This window comes from Somniosus microcephalus, chromosome 4 (assembly GCF_052327205.1).
Source record: "Somniosus microcephalus isolate GS21.2 chromosome 4, FLI_Smic_1.0, whole genome shotgun sequence".
Taxonomy (NCBI): domain Eukaryota; kingdom Metazoa; phylum Chordata; class Chondrichthyes; order Squaliformes; family Somniosidae; genus Somniosus; species Somniosus microcephalus.
The window spans coordinates 236,419,984-236,446,499 of record NC_140990.1 but is presented as its reverse complement, the minus strand read 5'-3'; the positions used below and the strand labels follow the sequence as shown (position 1 = coordinate 236,446,499).

General features: G+C 41.5%; 1 protein-coding gene across 7 annotated transcripts in view; it reads right to left on the bottom strand.

The window, feature by feature from the left end:
* Positions 1-26,159, bottom strand: part of nckap1 (NCK-associated protein 1) — a 247,554-nt gene extending 221,395 nt beyond the window's left edge. For 2 of the 7 annotated variants that reach the window (XM_085985933.1, XM_085985932.1), the window contains exons 1-3: positions 25,835-26,145; positions 1,580-1,597; positions 646-756 (exon numbers count right to left, since the gene is read on the bottom strand). In XM_085985933.1, the coding sequence (XP_085842059.1) occupies positions 646-756; positions 1,580-1,597; positions 25,835-25,939 (234 nt within the window). In that variant the 5' untranslated portion in view covers positions 25,940-26,145. Of the gene's footprint in view, positions 1-645; positions 761-1,579; positions 1,598-25,834 lie in introns of all 7 variants that reach the window. The other 5 variants (XM_085985935.1, XM_085985936.1, XM_085985938.1 and 2 more) reach the window with 4 other exon arrangements.
* Between the last annotated feature and the right edge of the window lie 357 nt (positions 26,160-26,516).

The following is a 26,516-nucleotide window of genomic DNA, read 5'->3' as shown; positions in this document are numbered from 1 at the left end:
AAGCATACGGAGCTTTTCCTCTCCGCATCTGACAACAAACACTGTTGCTTAGCAACAGCTTCTAAACAGTCAGCCCGTACCTTGGAAGCGTCTCTCTGAAGCTGTTGCTAAGCTACAGAGACTTTGCAGAGCCTGACTGTTGGAAAAAAAAGCCACGAGAAGAAAAAAAACCTAACAAAACGGCTCCTGATTTTTGCCGGTGGCTCGAGCTTGCCGGACATTTAGCCTCCGGATAACAAAGTTTCCTGTAATTATCTTTTATAATTAAGCTTCTAAAATTCTACTTGCATTTTATAATTTTTAAAATAAATGGTAAACAGCATAAACTTAAACAGGGTACAGAAACCCAGACCACACTACTCAATACAATACAGTATATCAATTCACTATCAGAAGTCAGGTATCTAGGATCATTATCCAATGTAATCTCGAACAATTAAACTATTAGCTGTACCAATAATAGGGTATCTTCTGCATAAGATTACAAGTTTAAATATATATTGAAACATAAAAACTTATGCAATAAACTTAAAAGCATTTGTTTAAATAGGTCAATTCATTGTTTACTGACATGACAATTTTCATGAACATTTCAAAAGAGACAAAAACGATATTTAACATCGATTCTCATCATTCAGTACTTACACTGTTGTTGCGAGTATCAACAACTGGAAACTTTTTGACAATGTATTTGACAGCGGATTCCAGGTTTTTGTCGATTAAGTATGATGGCTTTGCCTTTGGATCCCCACATGCCTGCAACAAAGAGAACAAAAAAGACATTACAGTGTCTTGGAGAGCTTTCCATTAATATTACAATCTAACTTTTCAGCAGTCAACCAGCGGAACTAAGGAATTTTAATACTGCTTTCAGTGAATAGGTGACAGAATGAGTAGGTAAGTGCAAGGGAGCATCACAACTGGAGTATGCAATGGGAGAGAGAGAACGAGAGATGTGCTACAGAAGTATTACAGAACTCAGAATTATAGCACTGAGTGAAATGGTTCACTCCTAAAAGGGAAGAAGAGGTGCATATTTTAATCTAATCAGTACTGAGGTAGGGACTAAAAAGGTTATTCAAAACTAACAGATTGCATCCTTCAAAAATATTAGTAGCACTGTTGTCATAGTGCTTTATGCATGCTTTATATGCTCAAATCAAACCTAAAGCAAGTTAATGGGGGGAACATTTTAAAGCAGTGCAAGCTTCTAGGTTTTTCTCTATGCGCCAGCAAAAGTTCTCTTAGGAAAGAAAATAATCTCAAGATCAGCAAAGAACTTCTATTAGACTATTTTTTCTTTCAGCCTCAGGTATTGTTTTGAAATAAAAAATGTCAATGGAATTCCTAAAAGGAGTTTAGAAGCATATGTATATAACTAATAAGGAAAGCAGAATACAGCATGTAACCCAGTCTGCAGATGGAAAACCAGAATCGTAACAGTTAATTTTGTCTAGCTTTCTACTCATCGATTTCTATAGCTCATCCATAGCCCTACGTATTGTGAATTACAAAAGAGAAAAGTCATGGGTGATGAGACTGGTCTGATAGCAGAGGGAAGGTGAAAAGCTTTGCAAACCTTCCAAACTTGTCCTTGCTGTGGAAGCGTTGTAACAGAAAAAGAGAACACATGTAAAACACAAGTTTCCAATATCTGATATGCGTCTACACAAAGTTTAGGGAACAATACTTTAAATGCCTAATTGCAAATGCGTAAACGGCAAAAGTGCACAGATTCAAGACAAATCAAAGTATCGGCTAAAGATCAGATCATCTATCCATGTAAAACGCTAAGGAAAAGCTCTCTGAAATACTCCTACTTTCGTTTTACTCAGGAAACTCAAATTTATAAAATTTTACACTAATTTAATACCATACATTAATAAGGAAAAAAGTATTGCTAACTGGGTATGGTTAAACCTGCAAATTCAGAAGGCAGGCACAGTGCATGCAAAATCACTTCAAAGACAGCATGCAGGACATCTGAGGAAGTCTGCAAAACCTCATTTGTAGAGTTATAAAGACATTACATGCAATTGAAGACAGAATCTGGACACAGGAATTTAAAGTTAAGTTAAGGAAAAACAGTTATAAAATAATTTGCAATCCTCTTGAAATGTTGAACTATGTCTACTGTAGATTGCTTACAGTAACAAAACCATGAACAGACCCTGCCCAAACCTGCAGAACTTTAAAAGCAAATTTTACCACTACAATTTTAGCAAGTATATTTCATATAAAATTAAATCAAACAACTTTAGATTCATGCAAGTTTGAAATATTTCACAATACAAAATACCAAAATGTAAACAGAATATTTAAAACACACAGTTTCATACAAACCACAATGTGGATTTATGGTAACTACTTTTAATTTTCTTTTCCTTTCTCCATCTATTGACTTACAAACGTTCAGTTTGAAATCTATAACGTTGCATTTAATGTAAACTATCTATGCTGTTACAGCAGCACTGCTAAAGAATTGTGTACAAATACAAATTGTAACAATAAAGTAAAACTGCTTACATCTGTGCCTGTCTATGGTACTCCGTATCCACAGACAAATGTAGCAACGGTGACATTTTTGTTTTAAAGGCAGCTGAGCACCGTAACAGAACACAATTATGGTTGCATCAGGCACTACACTATTAGTATGCAATGCAAATTATCGACTGTAGGTATCTTATGTGCATTGAGTTGAACTACCTACAAATAAGAAAATCTGTGGAAGCAGAGAGGGGAGAATTGCACTTTCCTTCAAGGAGCTTCCTGCCCACCCCATAGGACAACACCAATTTCTTACTTGTATGTGCAACTAAACAAATCAGGAACAAATTAAAAATTGAAGTTTTACATTAGTAAATTTTGAGAGTGGAAAGAGAAGTATTAAACGGAAAGAGAAGTATTAACAGTCAAAATTATAGTTGCTTTGCTCCAACAGACAATTCTGTCTCGAATTGCAATCAGAAAGCCATCCATTAACTATGTTGTAACGCAGGAATTTCACAACATGCTTTCACAAGTGTGAAAGATATGCAGGCAGACATGTTATGAAGGTGTCTCTCAATTGATAAAATATTTTCCTCCAACTGGTGCAATAGTTTGACCCGAGCACGGTTGGGCTGTAATTGCCACTGGAGCAGCCATCACCGCCCCTCTCCGCATCTCCCTCCAGAATGTCCGTTCACTTGCGAACAAGGCTCTTGCCATCCATGAGCTTATTGTGGATGATTGCATCGACATCATGGCCTTGACAGAAATCTGGCTGAGATGTGATGCCGCTTTCCCCCTAAATGAAGCTTCCCTGCCTGGCTATACCTTCCACCACTTGCCCCGCCCAAACGACCGTGGTTGCGGTGTGGCTCTTCTCACCAAATCACACCTTGCTCTGTCCTTCTACTCCTCTGGCACTTTCTCCTCCTTTAAGCATCTCACTTAGTTCCATTCCTCGCCTCTCATTTAAGAATCTCTTTCTCTACTGCCCACCCAAGTACTATGCCATTTTCTCAGATATCTTCACTGCTTTCCTCCCGTAGCCTCTGCATTGAGCGACTTCTCATCCTCGGCAATGTCAGCCTCCATCTCAACTCAGCCTGCTCACTCCCCTCTGAATTCACTGCCCTTGTATGTTCCCTTCATCTCTCCCTCCATAGAAACTCTCCTACTCTTCACGGCCACCCCCTTGACCTTGCCATCTCACGTGGCCTCGCTACTCCCATCATGTCAATCACAGATAAGGCCATCTTTGGTCACTTCCTAGTGTCACTCTCCACCCACATCCCCTTCCCAACTCTACTTCCCATTTGTCCGCCCCTAGAAAAATCCCTCCCAAGTCACTTACAACTGCACTTTAAAAATCCCAACTGTCTAAACTTTGGCCTTCCATGCACAACAGTACTCCAGCTACTGATCTGCTCAACCACACCCTCACCTCCACCTTTGATGCCCTAGTCCCCATTACATTCCCCTCATCTCCGCTCCCTTAAATCCAAAGGACGCAGACTTGAACATATATGGCAGACAACTGGTTTAGCCAATCACCACCAGATCTGGCTGGACCACACAAAGCAGCATCGGGTCCAGCTCTCCTCTGCCAGGATGCAAAGCTAACCCTCGGCCAATGTTCCCTCTAGGCTGTGCCGCACAGGCCACTCACCAGCTTTTCCACTGGATGTACCACGCATGCGCAGAAATTGAATTAGGCTGTGCAGAGCTAAGCACAGCTGACAGGGAACGTTGCCTCCGGCTTTTTTCTCTACTGCAAATCGTCTTAAACCCCTCTCCCCTGCCTCCACTATCCTCAGCTCCAATAACAAGTGTGAAGAGCTCAGACTTCTTGGTCACCAAGATTGAAACCATCCATTCAGCGACCTCTGCTGCTTCCCTCCTTTCTCCTAGCCCACCAGGCCAAATTTCCTCTAAAGTTCCCGCCGCCCTAGCCCTGAATTTGCATCTTTCTCTTGTTTCTCTCCCATCTCCCCTTAAGCCCTCTGAGCTCATCTTGTCTAGGAGATCCACTTCCTTCTCTCTCGACCCTATTCCCATTAAACTGCTGACCAGCCAACTTCCCTTCCTGGTCTCCATGTTAGCCGATATTTTTAACGGTTCTCTCTCCTCAGGTACTGTCCTCCTCCCCTTCAAATCTGCCATCCTCACTTCTCCTCAAAAAAAACCTTGACCAATGTTCCCTGAAAGCTCGGTACTTACAATGGAGAAGCCGATGAATGACCTGTGCAGAACCATTCTCATTACTGCGAGGCCGCACAGCTTGCAGGGAACATTGCCCTTGACCCCTCTATCCTTGCAAACTACCACCCGATCTCAATCCTCCCTCTCCTCTCCAAAGTCCTTGAGCACGCTATCACCTCCCAAATCCATGTCCATCTTTCCTGGAAGTCCATATTTGAATCCCTCCAGTCAGGTTTCTGCCCCTGCCACAGTACCGAAATGGCTCTTATCAAAGTCACAAATGACATCATACGTGACTGTGACCGTGGTAAACTAACCCTCCTCATCCTTCTCGACCCGTCTGCAGCCTTCAAAATGATTGACCACACCAACTTCTTCCAACACCTCGCCTCAGGTCATCCAGCTAGGTGGGACTGCATTCAGCTGGTTCCATTCTTATCTATCCAGGCGTAGTCAGAGAATCACCTGCAATGGCTTCTCTTCCCACTCCCGCACCCTTAGCTCTGGTGTCCCCAATGTTCTATCCTTGGCCTCCTCCTATTTCTCATCTACATGCTGCCCCTCGGCGACATCATCCGAAAATACGTCAGGTTCCATATGAACACTGACAACACCCAGCTCTACCTCACCACCACCACAAAATTGTCAGACTGCTTGTAAGACATCCAGTACTGTGGCCATGCCTTCAGCTGCCAAGGCCCTAAGCGCTGGAATTCGCTCCCTAAACCTCTCCGCCTCTCTACCTCTCCTTCTCGTTTAAGTCGCTCCTTAAAACCTCCCTCTTTGACCAAGTTTTGGTCACCTGCCCCAATATCTCATGATGTGGCTCGGTGTCAAATTTGGTTTGATAACGCTGCTGTAAAGCGCTTTGGGACGTTTTACTAAGTTAGTGGCACTATATAAATGCAAGTTGTTCATTTAAAATAGTATCAGAATGTCACCCAATTGTGACTGTTGATGGACACTCCATAGCTGGTCATTTTCGACACTGGCACATTTCTGATTGCGTGTACCGTACCGTACCTCTCACTTATACTTAAGTCTCGCACAAGCAGTAGTGGAGCAATATGTTGCTATTGTAGTAGTGGAGCTAGGTTTGGCAGACTGTGGTGGGTGGGGTTATCATGATCATCCGCCCACCCACTGGTCCCTTCGAAGCACAAGTGAGAGGCACATACAAGCAGAAGTGCAATAGAAAGATTTCTTATGATGGAATGGCAATGGATCCTGACCCAGAGTGTCATTAAGTGCAAGATGAGACAAGAGACAACACGATACTATATATATATCCATCACACGAAGAGACTAAAATAGAATTCTTGCAATCAAAGACTGAAAGATTTTTGAATGTGGGGGAAATAAGTAAATGCCCATTTATTTAGGGTAAATGGTAAACTTTGGGATTTCTTTCACTTATGCAGCACACAACAAGCAGAATTAAACACCAGCAATGCATTAAGGAAATAAAACGTTACCCACAAATTCCAGCTCACGATCATACACATGCCACCAACCGATGTCTGCATTCTGACAAATATTTCACCCGGCACTAATAAGTCACCAGCAAGATAGGTTTGTGGTGTTTAATCCAAGATGCCCCTACATGCATTTAGTATTTCCAAAATAATCTCGACCCATTTCAATGGTACAGCCAAGTTAATGGAAACTTTAGAAAATTATAATTACTAGAAGCAAAACTGTACTTTACAATGATGAAAACCCAATGTGATTCAAAAATACTTGCAAGAAGCTCTGCACCACTACAGGCAGGGCAACTGACAGTGACTAAATAAGTGAAATTCTGTTTTTATAATTGGGATTCTGAGATTTTTCAGCAGTGTTTTGGGGACCAGATTCTAGGTTTTACAAGCACTCTAATACATATATTGGCCATTGCAAACGCACATTGATTGATACTATGCCATTGCAATGGACAACCTGCAGCTTTAAATTCCTGAATTTAAATAAAGGAAACTACGATGGTATGAGGTGCAAATTGGGTAGGATTGATTGGGGAATGTCACTCAAAGGGTTGACAGTGGATAGGCAATGGCAAACATTCAAAGACCGCATAGATGAACTACAGAAGTTGTTCATCCCAGTTTGGGATAAGAATAAAACAAAAAGGGTGACTCAACCGTGGCTAACAAGGGAAATTAGGGATAGCATAAGATCCAAGGAGAGGGCATATAAATTAGCCAGAAAAAGCAGTAACCCTGAGGATTGGGAGCAGTTTAGGGTTCAACAAAGGAGGACAAAGGGATTAATTAAGAAGGGGAAAATAGAGTATGAGAGTAAGCTTGCAGGGAACATAAAAACTGACTGCAAGAGCTTTTATAGATATGTGAAGAGAAAAAGATTAGTGAAATCAAGTGTAGGTCCCTTGAAGTCAGAAGCAGGGGAAGTTATAATGGGGAACAAAGAAATGGCAGACCAATTAAATGCATATTTTGGTTCTGTCTTCACAAAGGAGGACACAAATAACCTCCCAGAGATGTTGGAGAGCATAGGGTCTGATGAGAGGGAGGAACTGAAAGAAATCAGTATTTGTAGGGAAACGGTGTTGGGGAAATTGATGGGATTGAAGGCCGATAAATCCCCAGGGCCTGATAATCTACATCCTAGGGTACTTAAGGAAGTGGCCCTAGAAATAGTAGATGCATTGCTGATCATCTTCCAAAATTCGCTGGAATCTGGAACTGTACCCATGGATTGGAGGGTAGCTAATGTTACCCCACATTTCAAAAAAGGTGGTAGAGAGAAAACAGGGAATTACAGACCGGTAAGCCTGACGTCGGTAGTGGGGAAAATGCTAGAGTCCATTATAAAACATGTAATAGCAGAGCACTTGGAAAACAGTGACAGGATCGGACAAAGTCAACATGGATTCACAAAAGGTAAATCGTGCTTGACTAATCTACCGGAATTTTTTGAGGATGTAACTGGTAAAATAGATAAGGGAGAACCAGTGGATGTGGTGTATCTGGACTTTCAGAAGGCCTTCGATAAGGTCCCGCATAAGAGATTAGCGTGTAAAGTTAAGGCACATGGGATTGGGGGCAAGGTATTGACTTGGATAGAAAACTGGTTGGCAGATAGAAAGCAAAGAGTTGGAATAAACGGCTCTTTTTCCAAGTGGCAAGCAGTGACTAGTGGGGTACCACAGGGATTGGTCCTTGGGCCCCAGCTATTCACAATATATATTAAATGATCTAGACAAGGGAACTAGAAGTAAACTTGCAGCAAACATAAAGACAGACTGCAAAAGCTTTTATCGGTATATCAGGAGGAAAAGACTGGTAAAATCCCAAGTCGGTCCCTTGCAGTCTGATTCGGGAGAATATATAATGGAGAATAAGGAAATGGCAGACCAATTAAACTCATACTTTGGTTCTGTATTCACAAAGGAGGACACAAATAACCTCCCAGGAATATCGGCAAACATAGGGACTAATGAGAGGGAGGAGCTGACAGAAATTAGTATCTCTAGGGATATGGTGTTGGGTAAGTTGAGGGGACTGAAGGCCGACAAATCCCCAGGGCCTGATAAACTACATCTTAGGGTACTTAAGGAGGTTGCCCTGGAGATAGCAGATGCTCTAAGGATCATCTTCCGGAACTCCATTGACTCGGGAACAGTACCCGTGGATTGGAGGGTAGCTAATGTTACCCCAATATTTAAAAAGGGGGGTAGAGAGAAAGCAGGGAATTATAGACCAGTAAGCCTTACATCGGTTGTGGGCAAAATGCTAGAGTCCATTATTAAGGATAAAATAGCGGAGCACTTGACAAATGGGGAAAGGATCGGACAGAGTCAACATGGATTTACAAAGGGTAAATCGTGTTTGACTAATCTGCTGGAATTTTTTGAGGAGGTAACTGGTAGAATAGATGGGGGAGAGCCAGTGGATGTGGTGTACCTTGACTTCCAGAAAGCCTTCGATAAGGTTCCACACAAAAGATTATCATGCAAAATTAAGGCTCATGGGATTGGGGGCAAAGTATTAACGTGGATAGAGAACTGGCTGGCGGATAGAAAACAGAGAGTTGGAATAAACGGCTCGTTTTCGGAGTGGCAGGCAGTGACCAGCGGGGTGCCGCAAGGATCTGTCCTGGGACCCCAGCTGTTCACAATATATATAAATGATCTGGATCAGGGAATTGGATGCAATATTTCCAAATTCGCTGACGACACTAAACTAGGAGGGGTGGGCTCTGATGAGGATGTCAGGAGGCTACAGTGTGATTTGGACAGGTTGGGGGAATGGGCGGATACGTGGCAGATGCACTATAATGTGGATAAATGCGAGGTTATCCACTTTGGGGGTAAAAACAGGAGGGTAGATTATTATCTAAATGGCAATAGATTGGGAGATGGGGAAGTGCAGAGGGACCTGGGTGTTCTTGTGCACCAGTCACTGAAGGAGAGCATGCAGGTGCAACAGGCGATTAAGAAGGCAAATGGTATGTTGGCCTTCATATCAAGGGGGTTCGAGTATAGGAATAGGGATACCTTACTACAGCTGTACAAGGTGCTGGTGAGACCGCATCTGGAGTATTGTGTACAGTTTTGGTCGCCCCATCTGCGGAAGGATGTTCTTGCCATGGAAAGAGTGCAACGGCGATTCACCAGGCTGATACCTGGAATGGCGGGAATGACCTACGAAGAGAGATTAAATAGTTTGGGCTTGTACTCACTGGAGTTTAGAAGATTGAGAGGGGATCTCATCGAAACATATAAAATTATGGCAGGCCTGGACAGGCTGAATTCAGAGAGAATGTTTCCAATGGCCGGGGAGCACAGAACCAGGGGCCACAGTCTAAAAATAGCGGGCAAATCATTTAAAACAGAGATGAGGAAGAATTTCTTCACTCAAAGAGTGGTGAGCCTGTGGAATTCCCTGCCACAGAGGGCTGTGAAGGCTAATTCAATAAATATTTTCAAGAGAGAATTGGATATATTTCTGAAGGCTAAGGGGATTAAGGGTTACGGAGAAAAGGCGGGGACGGGGTACTGAACTGGTAAGATCAGCTATGATCTCAGACGAAGATCAGCCATGATCTCATTGAATGGCGGAGCAGGCTCGAAGGGCCGAATGGCCTACTCCTGTTCCTATCTCTATGTATCTATGTAGATGTAATATCTCCAAATTTGCAGATGACACAAAGGTGGGTGGGCGTGTGTGCTGCGAGGAGGATGCCGAGAAACTCCAGGATGATTTGGACAGGTTGGGTGATTGGGCAAAAGCATGGCAGATGCAATATAACATGGATAAATGCGAGGTTATCCACTTTGGTGGCAAAAACAGAAAGGCAGATTATTATCTGAATGGCAATAGATTGGGAGAAGGGGAAGTGCAACGAGACCTGGGTGTCCTTGTGCACCAGTCGCTGAAGGTAAGCATGCAGGTGCAGCAGGCGGTTAAGAAAGCAAATGGCATGTTGGCCTTCGTAGCGAGAGGGTTTGAGTACAGGAACAAGGATGTCTTGCTGCAGTTGTACAGGGCCTTGGTGAGACCACATCTTGAGTATTGTGTGCAGTTTTGGTCGCCTTAGCTGAGGAAGGATGTTCTTGCCATGGAAGGAGTTCAGCGAAGATTCACCAGGCTGATACCTGGGATGGCAGGAATGACATATGAGGAGAGATTGGGTCGATTGGGCTTATACTCGACGGAGTTTAGAAGAATGGGAGGGGATTTCATTGAAACTTATAAAATTCTGACAGGACTGGACAGACTAGATGCAGGAAGGATGTTCCCGATGGTCGGGGAGTCCAGAACCAGGGGACACAGTCTAAGGATAAAGGGTAGGCCATTTAGGACAGAAATTAGGAGGAATTTCTTCATCCAGAGAGTGGTGAACCTGTGGAATTCTCTACCACAGAAGGCAGTAGAGGCCAATTCATTAAATATATTCAAGAAGGAGTTGGATATATTTCTTAGGGATCAAGGGGTATGGGGAGAAAGCAGGGACCGGGTACTGAATTTGGATGATCAGCCATGATCGCATTGAATGGCGGAGCAGGCTCAAGGGGCCGAATGGCCTACTCTTGCTCCTATCTTCTATGTTTCTATGTGTTACAAATTTCAGTTCTGCATTAGAAATTATCTTGGATCCAATATCACCAGTTAGCCCCAATATGCAGAAGCCACATCCCTTGCAGCCAGGAGCGTACTCTTAGTGCCCAATATCAAATCAAATGGTTGCCTTAAAAATAAAGAGCCCTTATTGTGTGTACTGGATCTTGTGATCAATATAATGCACAGGCATTGCTCCTTCCAGAAGGCAAACTGGTGGGCACTCGTGATATAACAACAACAACTTGCATTTATAAAGCGCCTTTAGCGTAGTAAACGTCCCAAGGCGCTTCACAGGAGTATCAAGACAAAAAAAATTGACACCGAGCCACATAAAGGAGAAATTAGGGCAGGTGACCAAAAGCTTGGTCAAAGAGGTAGGTTTTAAGGAGCGTCTTAAAGGAGGAAGGAGGTAGCGAGGCGGAGAGGTTTAGGCAGGGAATTCCAGAGCTTAGGGCCTAGGCAACAGAAGGCACGGCCACCAATGGTTGAGCAATTATAATCAGGGATGCTCAAGAGGGCAGAATATAGAGGAGCGCAGATATCTCGGGGTTTGTGGGGCTGAAGGAGATTAGAGATAAGGCCAACTGTAAACTAATAAGCTGATTTATTTTACATTAAATACCTAAATGAACATAGCTTTCAGTGAAACTCAATCTATTTCATATTTTCCATGTTATGAGGATCAATAACAAAGTACAGTACCCGACTGAGTGCGAGTAATGATTTCGCGATACACGTTTCCAATCAATGTAAAGCCGTCATCAACAAACTAGTCAAATGCAAGGTGCACACTGGCTATCTAAGTGGTTAACGCACTAATCTCACTTCACTGCGCCTCATCGATGACTGACTGGCCCTCACTTAAACTCAAATTTTCCCTGTCACAGGTGTTAAGCTAACTGGCCTGGTAATTACCTGAATTAGCTCTGCCACCCTTTTAAAAATAGGTAGTATATTAACCACCATCTACTATCCAGTCCTCCAGTACACAGCCACACTCAATAGAACCTGGAAGTATAATTTCTAGGGACTCATCAATTTCCTCCTTCATGATTCGAGGATTTATCCGATCAGGCCCTAGCACTTAGTCTTCCTTTAGCTTAACTAACTTATTTAAAATTTTCCTTTTCTTCATCATTGTAATATTGCTCATCTTGCTCTCAACCACCTCAGGATCCACATCCTCTCCAATATTATTTTTAGAAAAGATCGATTTGATTATCTACAAATAGACATTCATCCTCTCAGGGTCTCATGTTACTTTTAACAATTCATTTTTTACTGATATACTTGTAAAATAGTTTGCTGTTCCTTTTGATGTTTTCTGAAAAAAAATCCTCATAACCTTACCTATCCCGCTCTTAATCTCTTTTCTGATTTTCTCATTCTCCATTTGTATTTTTATTCTATTCATCTTCATTAGGTCTTCTTCAATTATAATTGGCTGCTAACCTTTATTTATCCATGGCATCCTAAAACCACTAGAAGGTTCTTTCATTTTTAATGGAATATACTTATTCTGTACCTTTGCAATCTCTTTTTAAACACCTCACTGTTGCTCTACAGTCCTGTGTACCAATTTCTCCTTCCACCTCACCTTAGCTAGCTAGCTCCTCATATTTCTAAAATCTGCCTTAATCCAATCTGGTTCTAGTTTTTGTGCTCATTTTTTCTCTTTCTAGTTGGAACTTAAAAATATCATATTGTAGTCACTTCTCCAAGGTGCTCACCCACATTCAGCTCATCGATCCGATCTATTTCATTACTCAAACCCAGATCTAGCAACGCCTCTGCCCTTGTAGACTTATTAACATGAAGCCTGAGGAAGGATTCCTGCGCACATTTTAGGAATTCCATTCCCTTTTTGCCATTTAGTCCCTCTCTGTCCCAATTGATAAGTGGATAATTAAAACCTCGGCAGTAATTTTGTTATTACTACTTATCTCTAATCTGACTGCAGAGTTCCTTTTCCATTTCTTTCCCACAATTTGAAGGTCGGTAATACAGCCCTACTAAAAGTAACAAAGCATTATTTTTACTCTTGGAGCTCCAACCATATTGTCTCCATTTGTGCCTCTTCCTTGTTTATATCAGCCCTCTCGAGAATATGTATTTCTTCTTTTATAAATAGTCATTCTATCTCCTTTCGATCTCTCCTAAATACATGATTTTTCAATATGTTTATTTTCCATTCTTGCCCAGTTTGTAGCCAGGTTTTGGTTAATACTGTTAAGACCAGATGTTCCAGTAAGTAATTGCTTCCAGTTCCCTCATTTTATTTCCTAAACCATGCACATTGTATATGGAGGTTTTATTTTTCATTTCTTTTAATTGTCTAAGCTACCCCTTACCTTTACTTCAGTCTGTTCTGTTTATAACTACTCAATTTAATTTTATTCCTCTAGTCTATGTCTCATCTTGCTTAATTGTTTTCTACAGGATTATTATCCTCATCTATTTTTCCCTTCTCTATTAACTGATCCTGATTGGTTTTATTTTTCCAGCCACCCCCTTGTCTAGTTTAAATACCTCATCCTGCCTGCTCAGATATAGCCCGTTCTTGTGAAATAGCTTCAAAGTGTCCCAGAACTAGTGCCAATGGTAAAAAAAAAAATATGGAATCCCGCTACACTTTTAGCTATGAATTGATTTCCATAATCTTCCTGCACTTCGATTATAGCCACGGCTGGGGAAGTAATCTAGAGATTACCACCGGTGAGGTCCTGCTCCAAAGCTTGCTTCCCAACTCTGAAATTCACCTTGCAGAACTTGCAAGTCTATTTAGCATCTCCTTCCCCTTTACACCACTAGAATCATCTTTAAAAAATAAAATCAGATTAAGAAAAAATATAACAAACCCGTCCTTTGTTAAAGGTGCCCTTGAAAAAGTGTAACATCCCCACCGACACCTGGGAATCCCTGGCCCAAGACCGCACAAAGTGGAGGAGAAGCATCCGGGAAGGTGCCGAACACCTCGAGTCTCTTCGCCGGGAGCAAGTGGAAGCCAAGCGCAAGCAGCGCACGTCAACCCAAGCACCCCACCCACCCGCCCCTTCAACCACCGTCTGCGAGACTGTGGGTCCCACATTGGACTCATCAGTCACCTGCGAACTCATTTTTAATGTGGAAGCAAGTCATCCTCGGCTCCGAGGGATTGCCTGAGAGAGAAGAGAAACAACTGATGCGCTCAAGAAAGCTGAAAAGTCTGAAGTACATATAATTCCAACAGTTTCCATGGAAAGCAGGACTCATCTGCCTATGACTAAGCTCTGGGCAACTTTCAGCCCAATGTCAACGTTTGAGCAACATAAACTGAACTGATTTTAAGGAATGGCATGACGATTTAAAAATAAACTTACTGGAGTCAGACACATTCATTCTTCAATGGTTTATCATTGCAGTAACTTAAAATAAAAAAAATATATACTCAGTTCACAGAAAGTTTGTGATGCAAATGTGTGATTCATTTTGTTACAACAACTTTAGTATCACTTGTGCTCATTTTACTAAAACACAACCACAAAACTCAATGTCAACTCAATGGCATCCAAATGGTTGCTTGAAAAGATACCTTTAGACACATTATAATTATGTAAAACCAGCAACACTAATACACCATCACACAACAAAACTCTACCATACATCATGTAGCACTACTTTTAAATTAAATTATATCCAAAAATAGACATCCACTTTTAATAGAATTCTCTCAAAGATGAGAAGATATTTGCTAATGAATGGCAAGGCAGTAATATAATCCTATACTTCAGATACTTACAAGCTAGTCAAGCTTCCAACACAATTTATGATGTCACCTCAATTGACTGTTAACATTCTTTGGAGAATAACAAATGCATGTAATTGTAACAGTTTCAAAACATGATTTTTTTTTAAAAATCTTTCTTCCAGTCCCTCGTGCACAATACGTCACTCTCAAAACATGCAGAAGAGAAAGAGACAACACTTGCAAGAATTGTTCAATTTTGTTACTAGACAATAAAAAGACCAAAGGTAGCCCAAGGGTGACCCAGGGCAATGTGGTCACATCACTGCCAGGTCTTGAGGCTGCCGGTTACATTCTTCAGGTTTACCTTACAAATTCTCTAAGGTTCAGCTGTGCTGATCAATCCTGTCTCACCACCTTCCATTCAGGTGCCCATACTGCCCAATATCTAATTACAGTATATGATAGCGTAACTGGGGTGTAACAATAGTATCCCTCATGACCATAACTGGATATTGTGCCTTTCACACATGCACTTCTCTAATGTTTCTGTATGCAGACTGACTGAAAACACTCAAGTGAGACGAGGTCATATAGAAATCATTAGTGGCTTTATTTTACAGACCGAAAGTGAATGTACAGAGTGGCAGTTATAATCGAAACTTACTTCACTTCACACCACTCCTTATGAAGAAAAATAATAAACCACACATCATCCCGTTAGTGGGTTTACATAACCTTTCCAGCAAAATCTTCTGGTTCTGACCATTTCTGATCTTAAGATAGCAAATGTTCCCTCACGAAGCCAGGCTCCCTTCCCAGAACTGACTGGATTGACTGAGTGACAGAACTCGAACGCGGGTTTTTCAGTTCGTGCTATGAAGGATTTTGAGGTTTTTGATATAGATCTTTTGGTACCTGCTCTTAAGGAGAACTAATTATGGTCTGTGGAGCTGAAACAGTCAGGGCGACACTCACCTGGAAACCATGAGAGGGATAACGAATGAACTTGAAACCCTAGATTAGCAGGGTGAATATTTGGTAAAAAAGAGCCTAATGTGTTAAAAGTATGAATTGCAACAAAAAATAACTCATGTGCAATCCAAACTAAATTACAGGCAGATTAATTTGGGATCGATAGCCTGTCGAGGAAGAGATCATTGTATCAAAACACCAATTGAGCAAAGGTCGCAGGGCCATAATTGCTAACTTGGCAAAAATCAAAGAGCATTATAGACTTGTTGCTCAAGCTGCCTTGAGAAAGTACATATGGTAGGCTCAGTGTAACTTGCTGTACCTCTCCAGGACAGTGACAGATAAGCAGAGAACAAGGAAACAGATTAAGACAGGGGTTGCTATGGGAACCTGTATGGGTCCTAGCTATGCCTGCCTTTTCATGGGATATATGGAACATTGTTCCAGTCCTACTCAGGTCCTCTCCCTCATCTCTTTTTCCTGTACATTGATGACTATCGGTGCAGTTTCCTGCTCTCGCCCCCAAACTGGAAAATTTCACAAACTTTGTTTCCATTTCGACCCTTCACATGGTCCATCTCTGACTCTTCCCTTCCTCAACTTCTCTATCTCCATTTCTGGGGATAGGCTGCAGACCAATATCTACTATAAGCCCACCAACTCCCACAGCTACCTTGACTACACTTCCTCCCACCCCGCTTCCTGCAAGGTGCCATAGTGGTTAGCACTGTTGCCTCACAGCGCCAGAGACCCGGGTTCGAATCCGGCCTCGGGCGACTGTCAGTGTGGAGTTTGCACATTCTCCCCGTGTTTGCGTGGGTTTTCTCCGGGTGCTCCGGTTTCCTCCCACAGTCCAAAGATGTGCGGGTTAGGTTGATTGGCTATGATAAATTGACCCTTAGTGTTAGGGGGGATTAAATACGTGGGGTTACAGGGATAGGGTGGGCTATGTGTCGGTGCAGGCTCGATGGGCCGAAATGGCCTCTATCTGCACTGTGGGGTTTCTGTGATTCTGTGACTCTATTCCATTCGCCCAGTTTCTCTGTCTCCATCGCATCTGTTCTGATGATGCCACCTTCTATACCAGTGCTTCTGATATGTCTTCCTTTTTCCTCAACCGACAGTTCCCCTCCACCGTGGTTGACAGAGCATCCCATTTCCCACACTTCTGCTTTCACACCTTCCACTCCCTTAGAGCCAGGATAGGATTCCCCTTGTCCTCACCTTCTTCCATATTCAATGGATCATCCTCTGCCATTTCCGCCACCTCCAGAGTGATGCCACCACCAAACACATCTTCCCCTCCCAGCATTCCGAAGGAACCATTCCCTCCACGACACCCTGGTCCATCTTCAATCACCCCCAACACCCCCTCCTCTTTCTATGGCACCTTCTATGCAAGCGCAGGAGATGCAATACCTGCCCCTTTACCTCCTCTCTTCCCACCATCCAGGGTCCCAAACACCTCTTTCCTGGTGAAACAGTGATTTACTTGTACTTCTTTCAATTTAATATACTGTATTCGCTGCTCACGATGCGGTCTTCTCTACCTTAACGTTTGTTTAGCAGTCAATACGCTGTTAAGACCCCAGCTACACCTAATCCAACAAGGCCTAACATTTAATGGGGTATTTAACAGTAATATTACCGCAGGAAAAAACCAAGTTTTCGTCAGTTTCACTGATTGCCGGCTATTTGGGGGGGGGGGGGGGGGGGGGGGGAAGATGGCCACTGTGCAACCTATGAACCTATGTCGGAGCTGTGAATGACTGTCCGCAACTATAGGATTTCTGCATTTAGATGCGCATGCGCTACATCCTGAAGTTGTGGCCAGTTTCACAAAGGCAATAACAGCAAGTAATCAAAAAGGCAAATGGAATGTTGGCCTTTATTTCAAGGGGGTTGGAGTATAAAAGCAGGGAAGTCCTGCTACAACTGTACAGGGTATTGGTGAGACCACTCCTTGAGTACTGCGTACAGTTTTGGTCTCCTTATTTAAGGAAGGATATACTTGCATTGGAGGCAGTTCAGAGACGATTCACTTGGTTAATTCCAGAGATGAGGGGTTTGACTTATGAGGAAAGGTTGAGCAGGCTGGGCCTATACTCATTGGAATTTAGAAGAATGAGAGGTGATCTTATCGAAACATATAAGATACTGAGGGGGCTCAACAGGGTAGGTGCAGAGAGGATGTTTCCCCTCGTGGGGAAATCTAGAACTCGGGGGCACAGTCTCAGAACAAAGGGTCGCCCTTTTAGAACTGAGATGAGGAGGAACTTCTTCTCTCAGAGGGTCGTAAATTTGTGGAATTCTCTGCCCAGAGAGCTGTGGAGGCTGGGTCATTAAATACATTTAAAGTGGAGCTAGACAAATTTTTGCAAGATAAGAGAGTGAAGGGTTATGGGGAGCGGGCGGGGAAGTAGCTTTGAGCCCAAGATCAGCCATGATCTTATTGAATGGAGGAGCAGGCTCTCCTAGTTATGTTCTTATATTACCCACTGCAAATTCCAGGCTGTTAACTTTGTTTCTCTTTCCACAGATGCAGATGCTGCCTGACCTGCTGAATATTTCCAGCATTTTCTGTTTTAATAACATAAGACAGCTTCTCTGCTGGACCGGAGAAATTAAAGAAAAACAGTGGGCCTGTTCTGCCCAGCAACAGACTTAGAAAGGAAAGGAAATTATATAAAACTTGCAGGTTGTAGTGATTTTCAGGATACCACAAGCAGCATTCAAGAAAGTCATTCATGAAGAATTAACCCCCTAACGCCACCAGAACAAGCATTTGATCACCCTTACTTCTGAGCTGTGCACCCTGGATAAGGATGCATGAGGTAGTTGTTTGGTAAAACTGTCGTCTTAATGTCAATAATTTGTGGTGAATGGCTGTTTCACAGACTGGAGGGAGGTATACAGTAATGTCCCCTAGAGTTCAGTACTAGGATCACTGCTGTTTTTGACATATATTAATGACTTGGACTTGGGGGTAGAGGGTAAAATTTCAAAATTTGCAGATGACATGAAACACGGAAGGTGTAGTAAACAATGATAGACTTCAAGAGGACTTCGGCATGCTGGTGGAATGAGCGAACGCATGGCAGATGAAATTCAATGCAGAAAAGTGTGAGGCAGTACATTTTGGCAGGAAGAATGAAGAGACACAATACAAGCTAAAATGGTACAATTTTTACAATGGTGCAAGAATAGAGACACCCGAGGGTGTTTGTGCACAAATCTTTGAAGGTGGCAGGACAGGTTCACAAAGCAGTTAAATAAAGCATATATGGGATCCTGGGCTTTATAAATAGAGGCAGAGACTACAAAAGCCAGGAAGTTATGCAAAACCTACATAAAACACTAGTTCGACCCCAGCTGGAGTATTGTGTCCAATTCTGGGCACCACACTTTAGGATAAATGTGAAGGCTTTGGAGAGGGTGGAGAGAGATTTACTAGAATGGTTCCAGGGATGAGGGTTTACAGTTATGTGGATAGGCTGGAGAAGCTGGGGTTGTTCTCCTGGAGCAGAGAAGGCTAAGAGGAGATTTGATAGAGGTGTTTAAAATCATGAAGGGTTTAGGTAGAGTAAATAAAGAGAAACTGTTTCCAAGAAAACCCTACAATTACTTCTGACCATAGGGGTGTACTTGGTAATATAAAAGCCTGCTGTTACAAGAACATAAGAAACAGGAGCAGGAGTAGGCCAATCGGCCCCTCGAGCCTGCTCCACCATTCAATAAGATCATGGCTGATCTGATCCTAACCTCAAATCTACCTGTTCATACGGATACCATTCAAATTTGTCCTCCTTTCTACAGGTTTTTTTTCTTTGCCAATAAAAGAGCATTAAAAAAATTATAAATAGCCAAGAAGCCCACTAATAGTTCAGTGTCATACCAACAAAACAAACAAAATCAGCTTTAACAGGGCAGCCAATATCACTCCAGTATCATAGACACAGAAAGCCAGGTGCACTTTAAACAAAAGAGAAGCAGCAAGCATCTAGTAGTCCTGATGCCACCTTGACTGAAACCGGTCAGAAAGGGTAGTGTTATCAGGACAACCTCACTACCCATGGGTCAGTTCACAATTTGCAAAGCGAGAATTTAATGTGTTGCAGGACTGAGCCATACAGATTAGGAAAGATCCAAAGCTCAAAGCTCCTTGTAAAGACCACGATGTTGGGCTGCACCACCAGATTCCCTGGAGCACAGACCCTGCATACCACTCAAGAAGCAGAACTGTCTGTTTCACTGCCATTACTGAACCAAAGGCAAGGGCAAACCAAGGAAAAGATGTGGCCCCGCAGTGGCTGGACAATGTATAGCCTGACTCAAAATGAAAACCTGTAGTAACAGGACTAATCAATGCTTCAAATAAAAAGTGCAGGAAGAGGAAAAGGAAAAAGGGCAGAGAGCCCCTTTCAAATTAATCCACCACCAAAATCTGCCAACATTTTAATTTGTTGCTTTGAAATCTGCATGATGGCATTGTCAATTCCTGAATCAGACCTCATCTCTGCAGGGGCATAACGCATCACAGTATGCGTGTACAGTATATTAAGTTCAGAAAAGCTGTGTGATAAAAATGATGGTAAATATCTCAAAAGTTGAAGTTAGAACAAATCACCATTGTTGTTCTGATATGAACGCCACCACACTACCAACTTTCGTATCAATGCAGAGTGGCATGCAGTGTGCGTTTGCATGAAATTGGCCACATAACTCAGATGTCAGGGATCAACTGCGATCAACCTATTGACGCCGGACCACACTGAAGCCAGCAGTAGGTAGTCTCACACAGCTTGGACTATGCGCCAAATATAATACGTCAACTCAGTGCAAAGCCACTGTACCTATTTTGGTTTATACACATAATTTTATAAGGATATATAAATTACATTAATCATAACCTAAATGTCATTTAATCACAAATCATGTTGAGTTACGTCAGTTCTTCTATTCCTTGGCATTTAAAATAATGACTGCTTATGGCGTTAGAATTAGCAAACAACAGCTGAAAAAGTGAAGTATCACCATGCTGGAATTAATCTACCATTGCAGTAGCATTTTACGTTAAATAGTAAAGTTACTCTTCAACTTATCATCATACAGAATTGAACCTTTTCAGGTCTTCTTGCAGTGTGGATTCTTTCTCCCCCACCTTCCAATTTAAAAAACATAAGTGATGTAGAGAGTCAAATGGCAAAGAAAGTTTCACTTTCAGTATTAAATATTCACACACCCTTCCACAAAATGGCCCTCTGACCATACACTACCCCAATGGTTTTCAAACTTTTCCATGTAGGGGACCTCCTGAAAACTCCTCGTCAAACTTCCAAAAGACAATATGCCACTACCCAATAAAACAATGCTAACATTAACGGAAACTTCATTTATATACAAAACCAAAATAATGTCAACAAATACAGAAATCAGATTTATGTTTGGCATCAGCTATCTTTGCAGACCCCTGGGATCTCCTTGTGTACTGCCTAGCGTCTGTGGGCCGCAGTTTGCAAACCCATGCATTGCCAGTAAAACAGTGCTGAGCATTTACAGCTTTTATAAGTACCTCATACCCAAAATCCAATTAACAGCAGCACACCAAAAGGTTCACTTTTACTTTTTCCCCCAAGCACAGTAACAAAACATTTTGGCTTAACTAACAAATATAAAATCTGGGTTTACAACTTTAGTCCCTCTTTAGGTGCATACCTAAAGAGGGAGAGGAGAGAAATACTAACTAGCAATTACCAGACCATAAATAGTCACTTCAAAAATCTGTTTGATTTCAAATTGTTACATTGATTAAATGCAACCAATATCTCACAATTCAATACTGGAACAGATCCAAAGAGCAGTTATGACAAGCCATCTTATTTGCAGCGCTGTTTATCATTAATTCTTTATCTACAAAGTGTTTGGAACCACACCCAAGTTTCTCAGCAGTAATCAAAAATACAAAATTCTAGTGTAAATCAAATACTCATAATTGATGTTTCAAATTAAAAAAGGTATTAGACAAATCACTTAAAGATATGTGAAAGAGAACCCCTGGGTGTTGATGCACCTTAGTTTCAGTTTCAAAGAATAATACATATACTAAATGTCTTCACCATTTTGACCTTGACACAACTTGAGTGTTCTTCCAGGCCTCTGCAACTACCAAACCTCCACAGCCTTCAGAATAATTAAGTTTTTTTTCCAAAATCCAACTTTGCGTAGTTGCAGGAAAATCAATGTTGGTATTTCAAACCTACTTTCAAAAGATCAAGGTATTTTAGCTGCTCAGTTTTCTTTTAAATGAAACAGTAATTTTAATTCAACATAAAATGGTACTGTTACAGTAGTAACTGCCAATACTATTGCAAATTAAAGTTCTAGTGGTGGGTACCGAGGTTGGAGTTCACTGTTCATTAGCACTTGTTCTTTAACATCCTTACCAGTATGCTTCAACTAGTAACTCAGTACAGCATTACGGAGTACATTACATCCAGTGCAGTGTGATGAACTGTTTAAATTTAAAGTCCATTTGTTTTTAATAATCTGTTATAGCCATCATTAAACTATGCATATAATGTATTCTTTACTTAAAATGCTTCAAAGATCTTGCATTTTACTAAATACTTGTGGAATCGCAACTATGTTTGTACAATTCTTCATGAGCCATTTTGCTGAAACCTCTGCATGTTTTTGTAAAGGGAAATGAGGACCCATTAACCAAATCTACACAGTTACAGCTCTGCATTTTTAATTACACTTTATTCCCTAATGATCAATTCTTTCTTATTTCTTCCACCAACCGCCCCTAAAAAAGTTGGCTGCTTGGAACCTGTAATGTTTTGGCATTCTATTCTGCAGGCAAATCATGCAGCCGATTAAATGACACTCCGTGATCAACTTGGCAGGAGGCACACTTCAGTGGTTTGAAAAGGAACCGCTCCACTCCAATTTCCCTCCCTGTCACAAACAACCAAAAATCGCCCTTTAGGAGAATACCAACTATGTTAATCAGGATTCATATTTAACCTCAGCTTTTCTTTAGGAAAGAATTGCCCTGGTTACCATGAGTAGCAACAACGTAAATACTTAATTTTTGAATGCATTTATGAGATTGCTACAGATAGCAACACAAAGAGAATAGAATGCAAATACTCACATTAAGAACATTAGGAACGACCCCATATCCGCTCCATCACCAAGACCACCTACTTCCACCTCCATAACATTGCCCATCTCCGGCCCACCTCAACTGCTGCTGAAACCCTCATCCATGACTTTGTTCCCTCAAGACTTGATTATTCCAATGCTCACCTGCCGGCCTCCCACTTTGCACCATCCATAAACTTCAGCTCATCCAAACCTCTGCTGGCCATATCCTAACTCAGAGTTCTGTTCACCCATCATCCATGCTCGCTGACCTACACTGTCTCGCAGTCCCACAATGCCAATTTTAAAATTCTCATCCTGGTTTTCAAATCCCTCCATGACCTCTCGCCTCCTTATCTCTGTAACCTCCTCCAGCCCTACAACCTTCCAAGATCTCTGCCTTCCTCCAATTCTGACCTCTTGCGCATCCCCAGTTTCATTGCTCCACCATTGATTAATCGCTCCTGTGAAGCGCCTTGGGACGTTTTACTGTATTTGTTTAGGTACAGTACATACTGGGAATCTGAAACAAATTTGGAAGAGGTATTTTCGCACCATTTTGATGATAACTACAACTGAATACCATAATATGAAAGCAGATCTTATGTATATGTTCAACTTTTACTGTAGCTAAGCCAAAAAAAGCTTAAAGTTGCTCAAACAGCCAAATCAAAGCAAAATGTAAATCAACAATACTCAGCATAAAATGTCCAAAAAACTCAAATTTCTTCAAGATAATACTAAACAGAATTGTCAGAAATTCTTCTACACAATCCAATTATTTTAGCAATTTTCCAGTTCCAACACCGCCCCATGCAGCAAAAAATAAGTTGAAGTATCATTGCTAATAGAATACCTATTCTTTTGTTTCAACAGCCTTGTTCGACAATTTAATATAGAAGTTGCAGTGCACTGGTTTTGTTCCAGGGATGCCAAATGGATGCCAGGTTGTAGAAACAATTAAAATTTAGAAAAAACACTTGAAATTGGTCAACGAAGAAATCATCGCCCATCATCTCTTGAGCACGTTATCTACTGCCACGAGACTCAAATCAAGAGATGATCTACTTCTGACAAAGAATTGGTGAATTGAAAGAATGTTCCACAGTTTTTATTTCAGAAAAGTCACATTGCCTGATAGATCATAATTAAATAGTGTTGAAAACAGGATAGCTGAAAGAAACTCATGGGACAGGACAAACTGAACTGTATAACGCTAAGTGACAAATCCGAGTGTTATAGCCGATTGGAGTATGCACTGTGATTAACTATCATGCAGAAACCCACTAGCAATACAATAGTTTATGTACAAAACATCAATATAGTTTTCAGGGTTTTCTCCTTTTTAAGTCAACTTTTTGTGTGGGTATAGTTTCACAGAGACAATGTCAAAGAGTTCAAGCTGTAGTCTGACAAGTCTCATTATACAACTGGAAAATTTGTTCATGAAGTCACTTTCACATACCACACAGCCTATGTACTTTTTTTAAAATTATATTATAGAAACCAACTATATTTAATTTAACAACTTGAAGTTATATAGCACCCTTGACATAAAAATGTCCCAAGAGGCACAAGGAAAAAAATAATTGCTGAGCCACGAATCAGCCATTATGAAGGCCAACCAAAAACTCGGTTGAAGAGTTTAAGTAGCGTTTTAAAGGGGGAAGAGGACAATGTAGAGATGGAAGGGTTTAGGGAGGGAATTCTAGAGTATGGGGTTCTTTTTTAAAAATATTTAATTCAAACCTGGCAATTGCATTGCAAAAATACAACCTGAAATTACTACATGAGCAAAAACATCAAAAAAGATAACCAGTTTGTCAAAAACATGCCTGGATTAGGATTTCAATGTAATGGAAGTGTGGGGGAAGGAAACCTACATGTCTTGCTAACATATTAATCATTTTAATTTAATTTTTTTTTTTAATTGCTTAAACTCCTGCAAAAATAACTGAATTCATCAAGTGCTTTAATAAGTTCCACTTTGCAAAAAAGTGTTGCATCTTGCAAAAACCTATCTGGAATAGTTAAGTATAAATAGTTTTAAAATGTTATAATGGTGGTTACAACAACTGCCAGTGCACTATATCAAGTCAATTACAAATTTTAAAAGTTAAAGTTGTAGCTCCATTCAACAGAAAGACCTCCAAGTGACAAGACACTAGCTCACAGGTTAAAAGGGTTAGGTTACTTTATTATATGAAAATGTGACACGATCTACAGATGTTTATTGGGCAAAGCAAATTGTGCATGTAAGACAGTACTGTAACCATATGCTGGTATCCCAATTTTTCCACAGGTCCATCCCACAGTCACATCCCACTGTTATTAGAACATTGGCATCTTCATCCAGTGGACTATTGTTTACACTTGAGCAGGACGATCTAGTTTTTATTTTTAATAAGTTTACACATTTTCCTGTGAAGCAGTTGTTTAAGAATGTTTCATCTGATTTTGTACTACTTCCTCTGTGAAACAATCAGAAGCCACATACATCCGGCCAAAAAAACCACTTCAGAAATTTACTTTGGTATCCCAAGGTTCACTGATTTGGTTCGATCTGACTTGATACAACCACATTTAAAAAGACACTCGCGATTTAAAATTAACTAATCTTAAAATAGTTAAAAAACAGCTGAACAAAATGAATCCGTCCCAACTTACTAAACTGTTTGTAAACTACAACTGCCTATGTCCTTTAGTGGGTGCAAAATAAGGATCTAGACAATTTCTGACGGCCACAAAATTACTGCAGTCTTCGTGTGGACAGTTGTTACCAGACACATCATTCGCTTCAATTTAACCTGAGCGTATTAAAGATCTTCAACAGATTAAATGTAAACACTTGTACATAAAGGTACATTGAATGCAACAGGCACAAATGTCTCCCAAGACGAACGCTAACTCTTCTACCTTATTGCACTGCAAAAAACAGAAAATAAACATATTATTTCGTAATGCGTTGACAAAAATTAAGCCGGATTTCAAACTCAAATAATTCTCAGAACTGGTTTTATGCACAAGGCGCCTGACAAACTACTACAGGCCAGACATTGAAAAAATATATTTATCTTCAGGGCAATTTAGATGAAAACACCACAAATCATTAGTTGGGGGAGTAAAGCCCGCCCATACCGTGCCCGAGGGAGGGATGCCTCTTTCTCTTTTTCTGTCTCTCAGGCAGCTCCAATGTACTTGGCCGAGAGGCACCTACCTTTTTGATGTTATAAATTCGAGTCAGCATACCAATCCCTCTGTCGTTCAGGATTGTCAGCTTCTCGGCGATCTTCTGCTGGCTTGACATCACGGCCCTCGACATGGTGCCGACACAGTTTGCTATTTACTTCAACGAACAAAAGGCTTTGCAGTGCGGGCCGAGGCTGTTAAACGGGCAAAATCCCCATCACACAAGGCAGCGGCGGCAGGGGCCCTCACTCAGCCTCAGCGCCTTCGCTAGGTGGTGGCCCTCTCCCAAACCGAGGCTGCTTCCTCCCAGACCAACCCAGCCCACGTGACCGCGCTGCCCGCGGCTCGGCGCCTGTGTTCGCCAGCGCCCCCTCGCCACTGGCTGACTCGCCCGCTTGGTGCAGGCGCAACGCTTCTGGGTGCAACGAGCGGGCCACCACCTAGAAAAGCTGAGGCTCAGTGAGGGAGGGGTGCTGCATTGTGTGATGGCAATTTCACCCTTTTAATAGCTTAGCATCGGTGAAAGGAACGATAATGAAATCCTTCCTCAAAGATGTAATAGAAAACATCTAGAAACTGAAAATATAATTAAGAGTAGTCAGCACAGATTCCAAAAGGGAATGTCATGCCTGACCAACCTTATTTCATTAATTGAAGAGGTAACAGAAAGGGTAGATAAGGGCAGTAGATATAATCTATTTGGATTTCCA